Source organism: Sander lucioperca, chromosome 16 (genome assembly GCF_008315115.2).
Source record: "Sander lucioperca isolate FBNREF2018 chromosome 16, SLUC_FBN_1.2, whole genome shotgun sequence".
Lineage (NCBI taxonomy): Eukaryota > Metazoa > Chordata > Actinopteri > Perciformes > Percidae > Sander > Sander lucioperca.
This window is the reverse complement of record NC_050188.1, coordinates 1,352,579-1,364,601: the sequence shown is the minus strand read 5'-3', so window position 1 is coordinate 1,364,601 and position 12,023 is coordinate 1,352,579. Positions and strand designations below refer to the sequence as shown.

At 43.1% G+C, this 12,023-nt stretch overlaps 1 protein-coding gene across 2 annotated transcripts; it reads right to left on the bottom strand.

Moving 5' to 3' along the window:
- Positions 1-463: 463 nt before the first annotated feature.
- Positions 464-4,952, bottom strand: mych (myelocytomatosis oncogene homolog). 2 transcript variants are annotated; one of them, XM_031296755.2, is made up of 3 exons: positions 4,711-4,952; positions 2,512-3,061; positions 464-1,406 (listed from the first exon to the last, which is right to left on the bottom strand). In XM_031296755.2, exons 2-3 carry the CDS (start codon positions 3,044-3,046, stop codon positions 817-819), a joined length of 1,125 nt encoding a protein of 374 aa, XP_031152615.1. In that variant the 5' UTR covers positions 3,047-3,061; positions 4,711-4,952; the 3' UTR covers positions 464-816. The 2 variants fall into 2 exon arrangements, with proteins under 2 accessions (XP_031152615.1, XP_031152614.1); XM_031296754.2 differs by lacking the exon at positions 4,711-4,952 and having other exon boundaries at positions 2,512-4,328.
- Positions 4,953-12,023: the final 7,071 nt, after the last annotated feature.

Genomic DNA, 12,023 nt, shown 5'->3' with positions numbered 1-12,023 from the left:
AGCACACTGAAGAACCTTTTATCCGGATCACACAAATAAAAAAAATAAAAAAATATTATATTTTTGCTATTTTTATAGCGTCGGGTTTAGAATTTAACTGTAACTGCTGGCAGAAGTGCAGTCGACCAAATAACTTAGAAGCCACCATCAAAGGCCTGTCAGAGTGGAGGGATCACTGGTTAGTATGGCTATAAGACACTGAACACACAATATTCAAGTTTTATTCAACTACTGAGCTGACGTGGCTTCCAGTTGTTTGACCCAAAAGGCACTTCTGCCTCGTGTCATTTTCACCTGTGCTATTTGGCATCCCCAAAGTCCTCCAAAATGGCATGGCATAAACAAAAAAAAAAATTTATATATATATATATATATATATATATATATATATATATATATATATATATATATATATATATATATATATATATATATATATATATATATATATAGAGTCCTTGTCTTTCAGTGTGCGTTCAGCAAAGCTTTAAAAAATAAAAATCTGCTCACTCCGTCCTCGTTTCACCTTTAAAAACATCCTACTTTCTACAACAGTCAGCAGTCAAGGCATGAGAATGATCAATTTTGAGGCAATGAGTGTGTTGGGTCTGTCCATGGCAGCAAGTGAGAGTACACAGTCCAGCGCTATCGTTACAAGAAAGTCTTTGAAATGTCAAACTTTGTGCGCTCTTTTCAGCATGACACGCCATCCTTTAACCCCTGCTCAACCATCTGTCTTTGTACAAAGTCCCCCCCCCCAATCCCAAATTGTCTCTAAAACAGCTAAAAATGCAGCCCATGGTTTCTCCTGTACCATTAGCTGCGAAGCTGAGACAGCCTGGCTTTCAGCTCTTCCTGTTTAGCTCGGAGTTTGTCCCTCTTGGATTGCAGTCTGTGGCTCTCCTCCTCCAGGCCGTAGATGCAGTCTCGGGCCTTCTTCAGGATCACCACCTTGGACGCCTTGTCGTTGTGCGACAGCTCCGGCACGTTGTCGCGCAGGTGCACAAAGCAGTTCTTGAGCTCGTTGCGCCGCTGCCGCTCCATCACGTTGTGCGTCCGCCGCCGCTCCTCCTCATCCTCCGTCTCTGTCGAGTTTCGGGACGAGTGGTGGTGGTGGTGGTACCGTGACGAGGACGATGATGAAGAGCTGCGAGAGGAGTGGTGGAAGCGCGGCGAGCTGTCGCTCCCTCGCGAGCGCTTGTTTGAAGATGAAGAGGATGAAGGTGGCGGTGAGGCAGGACACGGTGCAGCATAGTTGTGTTGCAGCTGGATCTCAAAGTGGTGACGCTGGAGAGCTCGCTTCTCCTCTTCCTGCTTCTGCTGACGGACAGACAGGTCAGCCAATGAGGGCCGAGGGGAGGGGCTGGAGGAACAGCGCACCACAGTTACCACATCAATCTCCTCTTCTGTAGGAAAGGGAAGAAGAAACGAGAGACGGGTTAGAGGAGTTTCTGGCACAACCTTGTTTTCTGACCTTTGTGTTAATTTTATCTGCCCTGTGATGGCACTTTCACCAACACCAAAACAAGAGTGTAGACACTGTACACAGCACACCAATGGGAGCTTGGCTCACACATACAATGATACCAATCATCAGTGAAAATATGTCCTTCTACCGTGTAAACGGCCATAAACATGCAGAAGCTCACAACTGTTTGCAAACTGTAACTCTATTAATGAGTTACGGCAGCTTAAGATTACAGCAACAGTTTAATGTATAAACAGTAGTTAGTTTTGAGACTTTAAAATGTATAATTAAGTATTTCCAGTTAAATGTATCGACAAAAAGCTTTGTACTGTTAAAATTAAAATGTTATGTATTCTTCAAATAGAATACAATAAGGTCTAAAAAAAAAAAAAAAAACACACAATATAAACATAATAAAGGCAAGTCTGCCTCTTCTTCTCTGGTTAATAGCCAGGGATGCTAGAGTCGGAAACATGACTCATTAGGAGGTAATGGATGGAGCCGCAACCATTACCACACACACACACACACACACACACACACACACACACACACACACACACACACACACACACACACACACACACACACACACACACACACACACACACACTCTCTAAACCACCCATCTACTCATGTCAGTCAATGGCTAAAAGCCTGCCAACACTGCAACAACACACTCAGTAATAAAGGCTCCTGCAAATAAGCCAAGTGCAAAGAACAATTTGTGCTCAGTGACATTTAAACATTACATTCACTAATCATTAACTGTGAATGATCAATGAAATGCCAGTACTGGGCGAGGACTGTTTATACTGATAAGCTGCACAATGACAATGCAGTAATGAGATATCACTATTATTACAGTATTAGAACCAAAAAAAAATACAAATTTAAAAAGGGCATTTTGTTTATAAAAAAAAAAGAAAGAAAAAGATCTAAAAGGAACCACGGATTGAAGACTCACAACAACAAGTCTTAGCATTTTGGCTAAACTTTCATAGGAGTGAAAATCACGAATGTAAAATGAGGTCGGAACTCACCAGAGTCACTGGATGACAGCTCGCCACCGGTTGACCCGTAGTCTGATGTGGCCTCGCTGGGCTCTTGAGTTTCCATCAGGTTCTGGCAGTCCAGCGTGGAGCCGGCAATCTCCTCAAAGATGCTGGTGTGGATCTCAGACAGCAGTGGGCTGGAGCCGAGCATGGAGGAGACCAGCTTCTCCTCCAGGCTCTTGTCCCCTGCCAGGCACCGCCACAGGCAGTCCTCGCCACTCGCCTCCAGAGGGGAGCAGGGCTGGCTGAGCTCGCCATCCTTCTCAGCGGCATCCGAGTGGAAGAAGTCGCAGTTCCAGGTGAGCTGCATGTCGTGGTCCTCCAGTAGGATGTCCGATACATAGCTCAGCTGGTCCTCCTTGGATAGGGGCTTACTGCCGCCCAGCCCAGTATTAGTTGGGGGGGACTGAGGGGGTGTCGGCAGCGACTGGAGGTCCTTCATCAGACTCTGGCAGAACTCATCGTCAAACAGCAGCGGTTCAGAGTAAAGCCAGTCTTGCGATTGAGAGAAGCTTTGCAACATCTTTGCTTGCAGAATCTGGGAGAAGAGCATCAACAACAAAAATCGAAATCAGAGAGGTAGTGCAGTTTAAATCCAGAGAAGCTGAGCCAGTAGTGTGTTTAAAGCAGCTCCGTGTCAGTAAGTGGCAATTCCCAACAGCAGCAACACCAACACGTGTTGTAGTGAAAGTTCAAACTAATTTCTCCAGACTGACCCGCGACCGGCAGTGAGGCACATTTTATCTGTGTTTACATCACTGTAGCCCCGCCCCGCAGCTCCCCAGGGAGGCCGTAAATCACCCAAAAAACGTTAACACCCTCCCTCCCCATGACATCATAGGAAAAGCTGGGAGAGACCAGGGCAGAGATGTAACACCTCTTTCCACAATTTGCATTTTTCCTTCTCAGAAAGATAATTAAAAAAAAAAAATTTAAAAAAATTTAAAAACCGTAAATGGAGCCTGGCTGCCTGTTGACATGGAAAACAAAACCCCCGAGAGAAAGGATGGGTGGCTTTTGTTTTCCTTTTTTAGTTACTCCCTGCTGCTGTTTCACATAACGTTACATGACCCACAGCCTCCATGCAGGTAAAGACACTCACAACTTCTTAACAATACAAAACCTACTTTGCTCAGCACAAAGCCTGGGTAGTTGCCTTTTAAAAAGCCCCAGAGGTTCCGTATGATAACACTTACTAGTCAGGACAGTATGCTGATTTTCTACTACCATTAGTAAACTCTTCAGTCAGCATTAAAAAAAAACATGTCAAAATGCTATAAAAATCAAACCTCTGAGTTAACATAAATAACTGAAAGTGGAACAAACTGAGAAAGAAAATCCTGTGGTATTCCCATGGGCTCTTATGGTATGCGTATGTATGGCAGGCTGTGTTGGAGAACAAAGCAGCAGTGTGTGGTGCAGAGAGGCTCTGGGAGTTTAAGACTGCCTTTCTTTACCATCGCCGCCTGGGAAACCAGAGCAAATACTTAAATGCAGACCAGTCTGCGCCATTACACAACAGTAAAAATACGTAATAACGCCTTTAGGATGACATTTCCCCCACCCAACATGAGACTAAACGACTGATAATCGCATATGAATACATGCCATTCACTAGTACTGACAGCGATAAGGACAGACCGTGCATAAGTGTACACATCTAAAAAATACACATTTCTCGACGAGGTTTTGAATGCAGCTTCGCTGAAGTATTATTCTTGCCCGTTAGGTCGCGCTAAATGCACGCCTTTGCACCAGACTCAAGTTTTTTACAACTGAACACAATGTGCACATTTTTTTTTTTTTTTTTTTTTTTTTTTTAAACCAGATTTCGAAAAGCTAAACATCTTCTAAAAACGTCAACATGCAACGAGCCATGCATCCAACATTACCTTAGTTTAGAGTTTCTGTGTGAAAGGAATCAGCCAGAAAAGCTCAAAGTCTTTAACACCTCCAACCCCTTGTACGGGTCCTTTAAACCCCGCATGGGTTGAGCAACACTGTGTCTCCACGTGAAACCGGCATTCTTTCTTTCAGTGGCCACTTAAAACCACATGAAACGCAAAATTACAACATAGAAATGCACGAAAGCAAAATTTATCACACAGACATGATGTGACTAAAACTGTGCACCGTTACTTATGTGCAAGTTGTTAGCTAAACCCCAATTCAGCCGCATGTCCTTACCTTCAACTGTCCTTACAGGGGAGGAATTCAAAATGAAGAAAACTGGAGGAGACGTCCGAAAAATCCGAATAAAGTCCACAGAGAGGAAAACTAATATGATATGCTCGACTGCGATTTTCTGCGTGTGAAATTAAAGTTGGGGCAGGGCAGCATGATGTTTGTCACCTGTCAAATTTCTTCTCCTCCGACCGCTACGAACAGACAGAGTAGGTGTGGCTGTCGGGGTCGACCACTTTATATGTCTGCTACCCGCCCGTGTCCTTCCGCCACGACCAAAATCGCGCCAAAACATAAAAACCGATAACATGTCGTTAACGGCAATAAAACCTGTAGTCTGTATATCCGCCGTCGGTTCCCGTTTCGATCAAGTCCTGGCGGAAAAACCGGGGGCGACGGCAATACTGGTTATTTTCGCATAGAAATCGGGGTCTATGTTTTCTTGGCAGCGGAGTGATACAGCGCAGGCTGGGATTCCAGGAAAATGGTGGCGGGTAAAAGTTAGGACAGAAACACACGTGGATTGTGAGCAGATGCCGGGTGTCTTACTGCATGTCTCACTGCCTGCCTACTTGTCTTTCTCGCCTCAAAGCGCCGCAAAAAAAAAAGAGCAGATACAATTTAAAACGATGCCAATTGTTATTTATTAAGCTATATTCATAAAAACATTCATATGCGAAGAGTTGTGAATCATCCCTGTTTAGATGCATAGTAGGATTATTCGCACACTGAATAAACTAATGTCCACAGTCATTAGTGGGGAATGTGGTGGTTGCAGTGAGTAAGCAGGTTTGGTATTGTTACGGCATGTTAGAGGCATGTATTTTACAGTAGCCTACTCCGCCTGTCTACCTTTAATTCGTATTATGACCGAGAGACAGGCAGGCAGATAGACAGGGTGAATGCGTTCAGAGCCACGTTGTCCTAATTTCAACTCTTGCAGGGGCGTTTCACCATCCATCTATTCCTAACGCCTCCTCCTCGTCCTACTACTGTTACTACTACTACAACCACACACTAGGCTATCTCAAACTGTCATCCACATAGTTTAAAGCAAAACAGCATCTACTGCATTATCACTTAATGAAAGTTTACTTACTGTTAGGCTAGTTTTATGCCATAGTCACATTCTACACTGTGTGCTCACCTTTCAAAATTTCTTGCTGATGGTTGGTGCCTTTTTTATTTATATATTTTCGCATTTTTGCACATTTTCTGTTAATTAACCAAAAAGTGGATTAAAATGTAAAATGCAAAATAAATAAATCGCTTTTATAGACAGACATGAATATGAAACCCATACAATGCAAAATAAATGAATACAAATGTTTAAATATAGGCTATATATTGCAGTAAGTCAGTGGTTAAAAGGACTGTGCATTGGGATGAATGAACTCCAAACAGCCCCACTCCGATACCGCAGACCTCCCTCCTTCTTTATCCGCCCCCATGCATGTAGCTCTGTCGTGCTCTGCACGTTACATAACGGGCAAGGATTCGCCGTTACACGTGCGGACACGTCGGCCAATCAGAGTGAGTCAGCCTCTGTTCACGTGAGTTCTCAGCAACCTCAGACAGAGGATCTTGTAGCCTACCACTAGGAACTCAGTCTTTATATCCAGCTCTTTAACACACGCCTTATGGTATTTTCACATAAGACGGTCCAGTTGGTGGCCATATGGTAGCCTAATTATATATATAAAAAAAAACGACATAGGCCTAAAATACAATATCTTAATTATTTTTAATATCTGTTCTTCCAATCAATATATTTTTAAAGGTGCTATATAAATAAAACTATCAGTAATATTAATCGCTGTTAATTTATGTTAAGATGGTAGTCTGGTCCACACATCAAACAAACAAAAGGCTGGTAGCCTAAATTAAGCTCAAATACAGATGTGTCACCATAACCAGCTCCTTCATGTTTATTGTTAATGTTGCTTACCTTTTCTGCAGGCATTATGCACTTTTACGGATAATCACAGACTTGTTGGGAGTCTGTCACATGGAAACTATTTCTGCTAGTAAATGCTCTCCATTTCCACAAACAGAAGGGAGGAATGCAGCATAATCCTACAAAGAAATACAAATTAAAAAAAAAACTGCACTGCATGATTAAAAAGTTCTACTGTTCCACATTTAGAGGAAGGGGTTTCTGTATAGTGCTGATGTAGGGCGGATCACAGCAGCAGAGTAGAAAAGAACATTTTGCACACAAAGAGGGGCGATCTGGATGTGAATAACTGGGTTAATGTGCCACCTACAGGCCAACTGGCAGAGTGACTGACTGGCCTGCTTTCAGCTCTAAATACTAAACCTCTTGGCTGGCTGAGTGACTCACTGGTTATCTGGTCAATTCTGGGATTTCCTAATTGTTTCACATAAACCCCACCCTAAAACATCTGTACCGTGAATTCAATTGAAATGATTTCCATTTATTTATTTTTTTTAAACTTCCAGCGCAGTTCACTGTGAGATCAACAGATCATCTGCTGAGTAAAAATACAAGTTTGTCAGTTAGTTCATTATTAGGGAAATGAAGGCGCCACAAGTTGTGCTTTTTATATTGTTTAGTCATTTTTAGTAGTACACAGCATGTGAGGTGGTTAAACAGAACCTCCCCCCCCATCTTCTAACTCATTGTCAGGACACACTGTCTCAGATGAGTCTTTTTGCTGCTTACCATGACAATATTGATGATTATAATGATGAGCAACAACCTTTATCCTTACCCCACACAAGCAGTCTTTACTACACTGTCGTTGCCATACATAAATAATAAAAGAAGGCATTTTTAACATGTTGTCATTGAACATTATCTGGGTTATGGAAAACAGTTTTTGGGGATTTGGATTCTTGGTTTATTATATTTGTTGTTCATTTTAATATATGAAAACCCATCTGTGTGGGGTTTTTGCTGTGAGATTTGATTTGACACAAGAACTTTATTGTTTGAGTCATATACTGTAGGTGAAAAGTGTCAGGCAACTGAGAAATCTGCATAACAGGGCTTGCGTAATAAAATGCTATAATTGGAACAAATGTTGTGGCCAGGCTTGTTTTCAGTTTCAGGTTATTGTCCGATGATACAGTCCGTGACTTCCTCCTCTCATCAAAGCCAGAATCCCATTGGACGTGCATTGAGTCAGAGTTTGATTTATTTGATCCTTTTCTGCACAACCTGGCAGAAAATTAGAGAAGTGTATGCCTCTGTGGCTCATCCAAACAGGAGACAGCTGTTTCTGCTTTTAGTGTGAAATCTGTGAGAACTCTGAACTCCTGACTCGCTGATTGTTTTAAATGCCCAATGAAATCAGCCATCTCTCTATTACAAGTTCTGTGCCTGACTGCAGCCAGCGTGACGAGAACCCTCTCCAAGATCAACACCCGCAAGGCTGCAAATCCAGACCACATCCCTGGTCGTGTGCTAAAGGACTGTGCAGAGGAGCTCAAAGATGTCTTCACGGACATCTTCAACGCTTCTCTGAGTCAGGCTGTTGTTCCGTCATGCTTCGAAGCCACCACCATCATACCTGTTCCAAAGAAGCCCTCTCCATCCTCTTTCAATGACCATGGCCCCTTTGCACTGACCCCCATCATCATGAAGTGCTTTGAAAGGCTAGTCACGGCTCACATAAAATCCACTCTCCCCCCTGAACCCCTACCTATCCTCCCTCAGCAGCTGATCTGCAAACTGGACCAGCTGGGGCTCAGCACTTCACTATGTAACTGGCTGCTGGACTTTCTTAGTGAGAGGCCTTAGGCAGTACGGGTTCGGCAGCAGCACATCAAGAACCACTGTTCCGAGCACGGGGCACCCCCCTAAGATTGTGTGCTCAGCCCCATTGCTCTTCACGCTGCTGACTCATGACTGCACTCCATCCTACAGCAGCAACCACATTGTGAAGTTTGCGGACGACACAACCGTGCTGGGTCTCATCTCCAACAACGATGAGACCTACTACAGCAAACACTGCATCACTGGCCAAGAAGTTCCAGCGGCGTCTCTACTTCCTCCACAAACTGAAGGGAGCGAGAGCCCCAACACCCAACATGTGTTCCTTCTACAGGGGCACCATTGAGAGCACCCTGTCCAGCTGCACCGCTGTGTGGTACGGGAGCTGCACCGCCTTCAACCGTAAGACTCTGCAGCGCATAGTGAAGACTGCTGGGTGGATCATTGGTGTCCATTGATGTCCCACTCCCCTCACTCCTGGACATTTACCAAACCCCCCCTCACCCGCAAAGCAACCAGCATTGCGGGTGACCTCAGCCACCCCTCACACAGCCTCTTCAACCTACCTGCCATCTGAGCATCCAAGCCTGTTCCACCAGACTGGCGAACAGCTTCATTCCCCAGGCTGTCAGGAAGCTCAACGCCCTCCCCTTTTCCTTTCATAGTGCACATTTCACTATCTTTAGCTTTAGTTTTTTTTGGTTTTGCCTTACATTTGCACTATTTAGAATGTATTACTGTATTGTACATATAACTTATCGTTTTAATTGTATATATAACTTATCTTTCTTTATCTTATGTGTGTATATTTCTTTTTTTTAATATATTATACTTGTTGTATGTGTCCTTATTGCACCGTGGGTCGGAGAGAAACATATTTTCAATTGCTCTGTATGTCTGGCACCTATTGCAGAATTGACAATAAAGTGGACTTGACTTGATTAGAGTGTAAAAAAGATAAACATCTTAACTGACTCAGACTTGGTTGACTAATTTACAAACTGTTGACTCCATGGCGTACTCACTGAGCTTGTTAAAATACTAAACAACTGACTGGTTTCCAGTGAAGTGGCCTGTAGTTGACAGACAAAGTCAAAAAATTCCTGGGTCAAATAATCTGTCTATGTACTGAGCCTCAGATCAGTTGGAGCCGCCACATTGTATCTACACGTTTGCCTTATAAAATGAGTTTATTCTGGACATAGGCTATCTGAAAGCTGCCATTTGAGCTTGTAATTTACAGAAATCAAAGGTCACTGTAATTTGTAGGTCGTTAAATGTCTAATACCAAGTCCTAGTCATGCAGTTTCTTCCCTGTTTAAATGGTCAAATTGCTGACTGACAGGGTAAAAGGTTAATTGACTGGCCAATTGACCGACTGACTGGTTGACTGACCCAGAAAACTACATGGCATAAGTAAGCTAATAGGACACACACACAGCCGAAGCCCCAGGGGTGAGAGACAGCCTGGGAATGGGATTACTGCTCTGCGTGTGTGTGTGTGTGTGTGTGTGTGTGTGTGTGTGTGTGCGTGTGTGTGTCCACTGCTGTGATCTCCTCCTTCTTATTAAGACTCTTCATCCTGCAGTGTGTCTCCAGGCAGACAGACAGGCTGCTGCTGCTGCTGCTGCCTGTCTGTCTGTCTGCTTTAATTACTAGCAACTGCTAGTGAATAAACACACACACACACACACACACACACACACACACACACACACACACACACACACACTTACACAAACCACACACACACAAACTCTGGTCTGAGGGCTTCTTCTGGGTTTTGTTCCACCGGGTGTTGATGGACGGACTCAGGGTAGATTAACTTGTATAAAGAAAAAGAAGAAGAATAATTTGCCACGTACAATCGTACAGTACAATGTAATGAAATGTAATCTCTGCATTTAACCCATCAACTTGGGGTTCAGTGTCTTGCTGAGGGGCACTTTTGACATGTGGCCGAAGGCAGAGATGGTGACTCAAGTTTGAGACTCGGACTCAAGTCGCACACACAGTGACTTCAGACTTGAGACTGGTCCTCAAAAGACTTCAGACTCAACTCGGGATGCGGGACTCGCTAACAATCTTTATTTTTAGGAAACATCTGATGAGCTGAATGTTGTTCCCCTCCCTGTGTAACTTATAACCTATAGCCTGGATGGAACGCAGCAGGTGATACTACACTCATTATAACCACAAGAGACTTACAGTAAGATTTGACTTGGACTCAAGCTCAAAGACTTGAGACTTGACTTGGACTGTAGCTCAGAGACTTGAGACTTCACTTGGACTAGAGAGACTTGTGAGCGTCTCTGGCTGGAGGAGCCTGGGATCGAACCACCAATCTTGTGGTTGAAGGCCAACTCTACATCTGAGCCACAGCCACCCTCATTGTATAGAAAGATGTGTGATTTAAATCTTCAATTCTTTATTCTCCTTTGGCTTCCCTTTGGACACAGAGGCTTGTATTTGAAAGGTCTCAGTTCAAATAAATAAATGAACAGTGAGGGTGAGATGTTTATGGGCAGTCATCTATCAGTTACATTTTAAATGGACAGCATGGGGAGTAAAATATGTCTCATGCTTGGGCACAGCCAAAAAGAGATACAACAAAAAATATTTATTAATTTAATGATTAAATAAGGTAGTGTCTCCAAACGTACCTCAATTATAACTTGTCTCCTGCTGGTTGTACCACAGCACTTACTTTAAAAAAATAAGCATATGCCTATTTTTGAAAATATTTTTGTATCTCTTTTCGGTCCAGAAGCACTTGTCTTGCCGTCTCAACACCGGAACTAAACAGAGGTATGAATTAGCACGACTTTTATGCATTTCTTTCACGTCTCCTGCAGTCAGATTCACTGTGTTCACTCAGGAGGAATCACACACGGGTAGGCACTTGTAATGACATCTCAAACATGTTAAGAGGCTAAAAGCACATTTAAAACTTACCCAGTTTCAGCCTCCTGGGTGCAAACTGTAGCAGGAGGATAACACGGTGTAGGCAGCACCAATTGTTTTCGTTTTTCTTCGCTACTGACAGCACTCCAAAATTTACAAACAACAGAGCGACGTGTTGAAATCGACCGGAATTCTCCTTTAAGAAAAGAAACAGAAATCAACTGAGAACATTGTCAAAAATCTGAAAGGAACCGCTTGCTCACTAATTTGCCTCACAAATCACATTACACCACTCAATATAAAATCAGGGTGGTTCACAGCAGGACAATCCAATGGTAATTTCCACTTAAGCCCCCATGGCACAGCAGGGAGCTGATGACCAGTCTTACAATAGTGTCTTTTCTTAAGGAGACTTTGGTACAAAAGCTGTTGTTGTATGACTTGCATTGATGGAGGGTTTAAGTATAATCTAAGACAAATATGTAAAACCTTTATCTCTCTAGTTTTGGGCATTTTATGCTTTCAAACAATTATATGTTCTCTGGCATTTATTAAGATAATATTTCAACACTTCAGGCTCATGTAATCCCCTTAAATGAATACCAAAGATGCATTATAATTCAAAGTAATTCCAAAGATTTCTCCTGATAACAGTAATTTACTGGACCCCTGG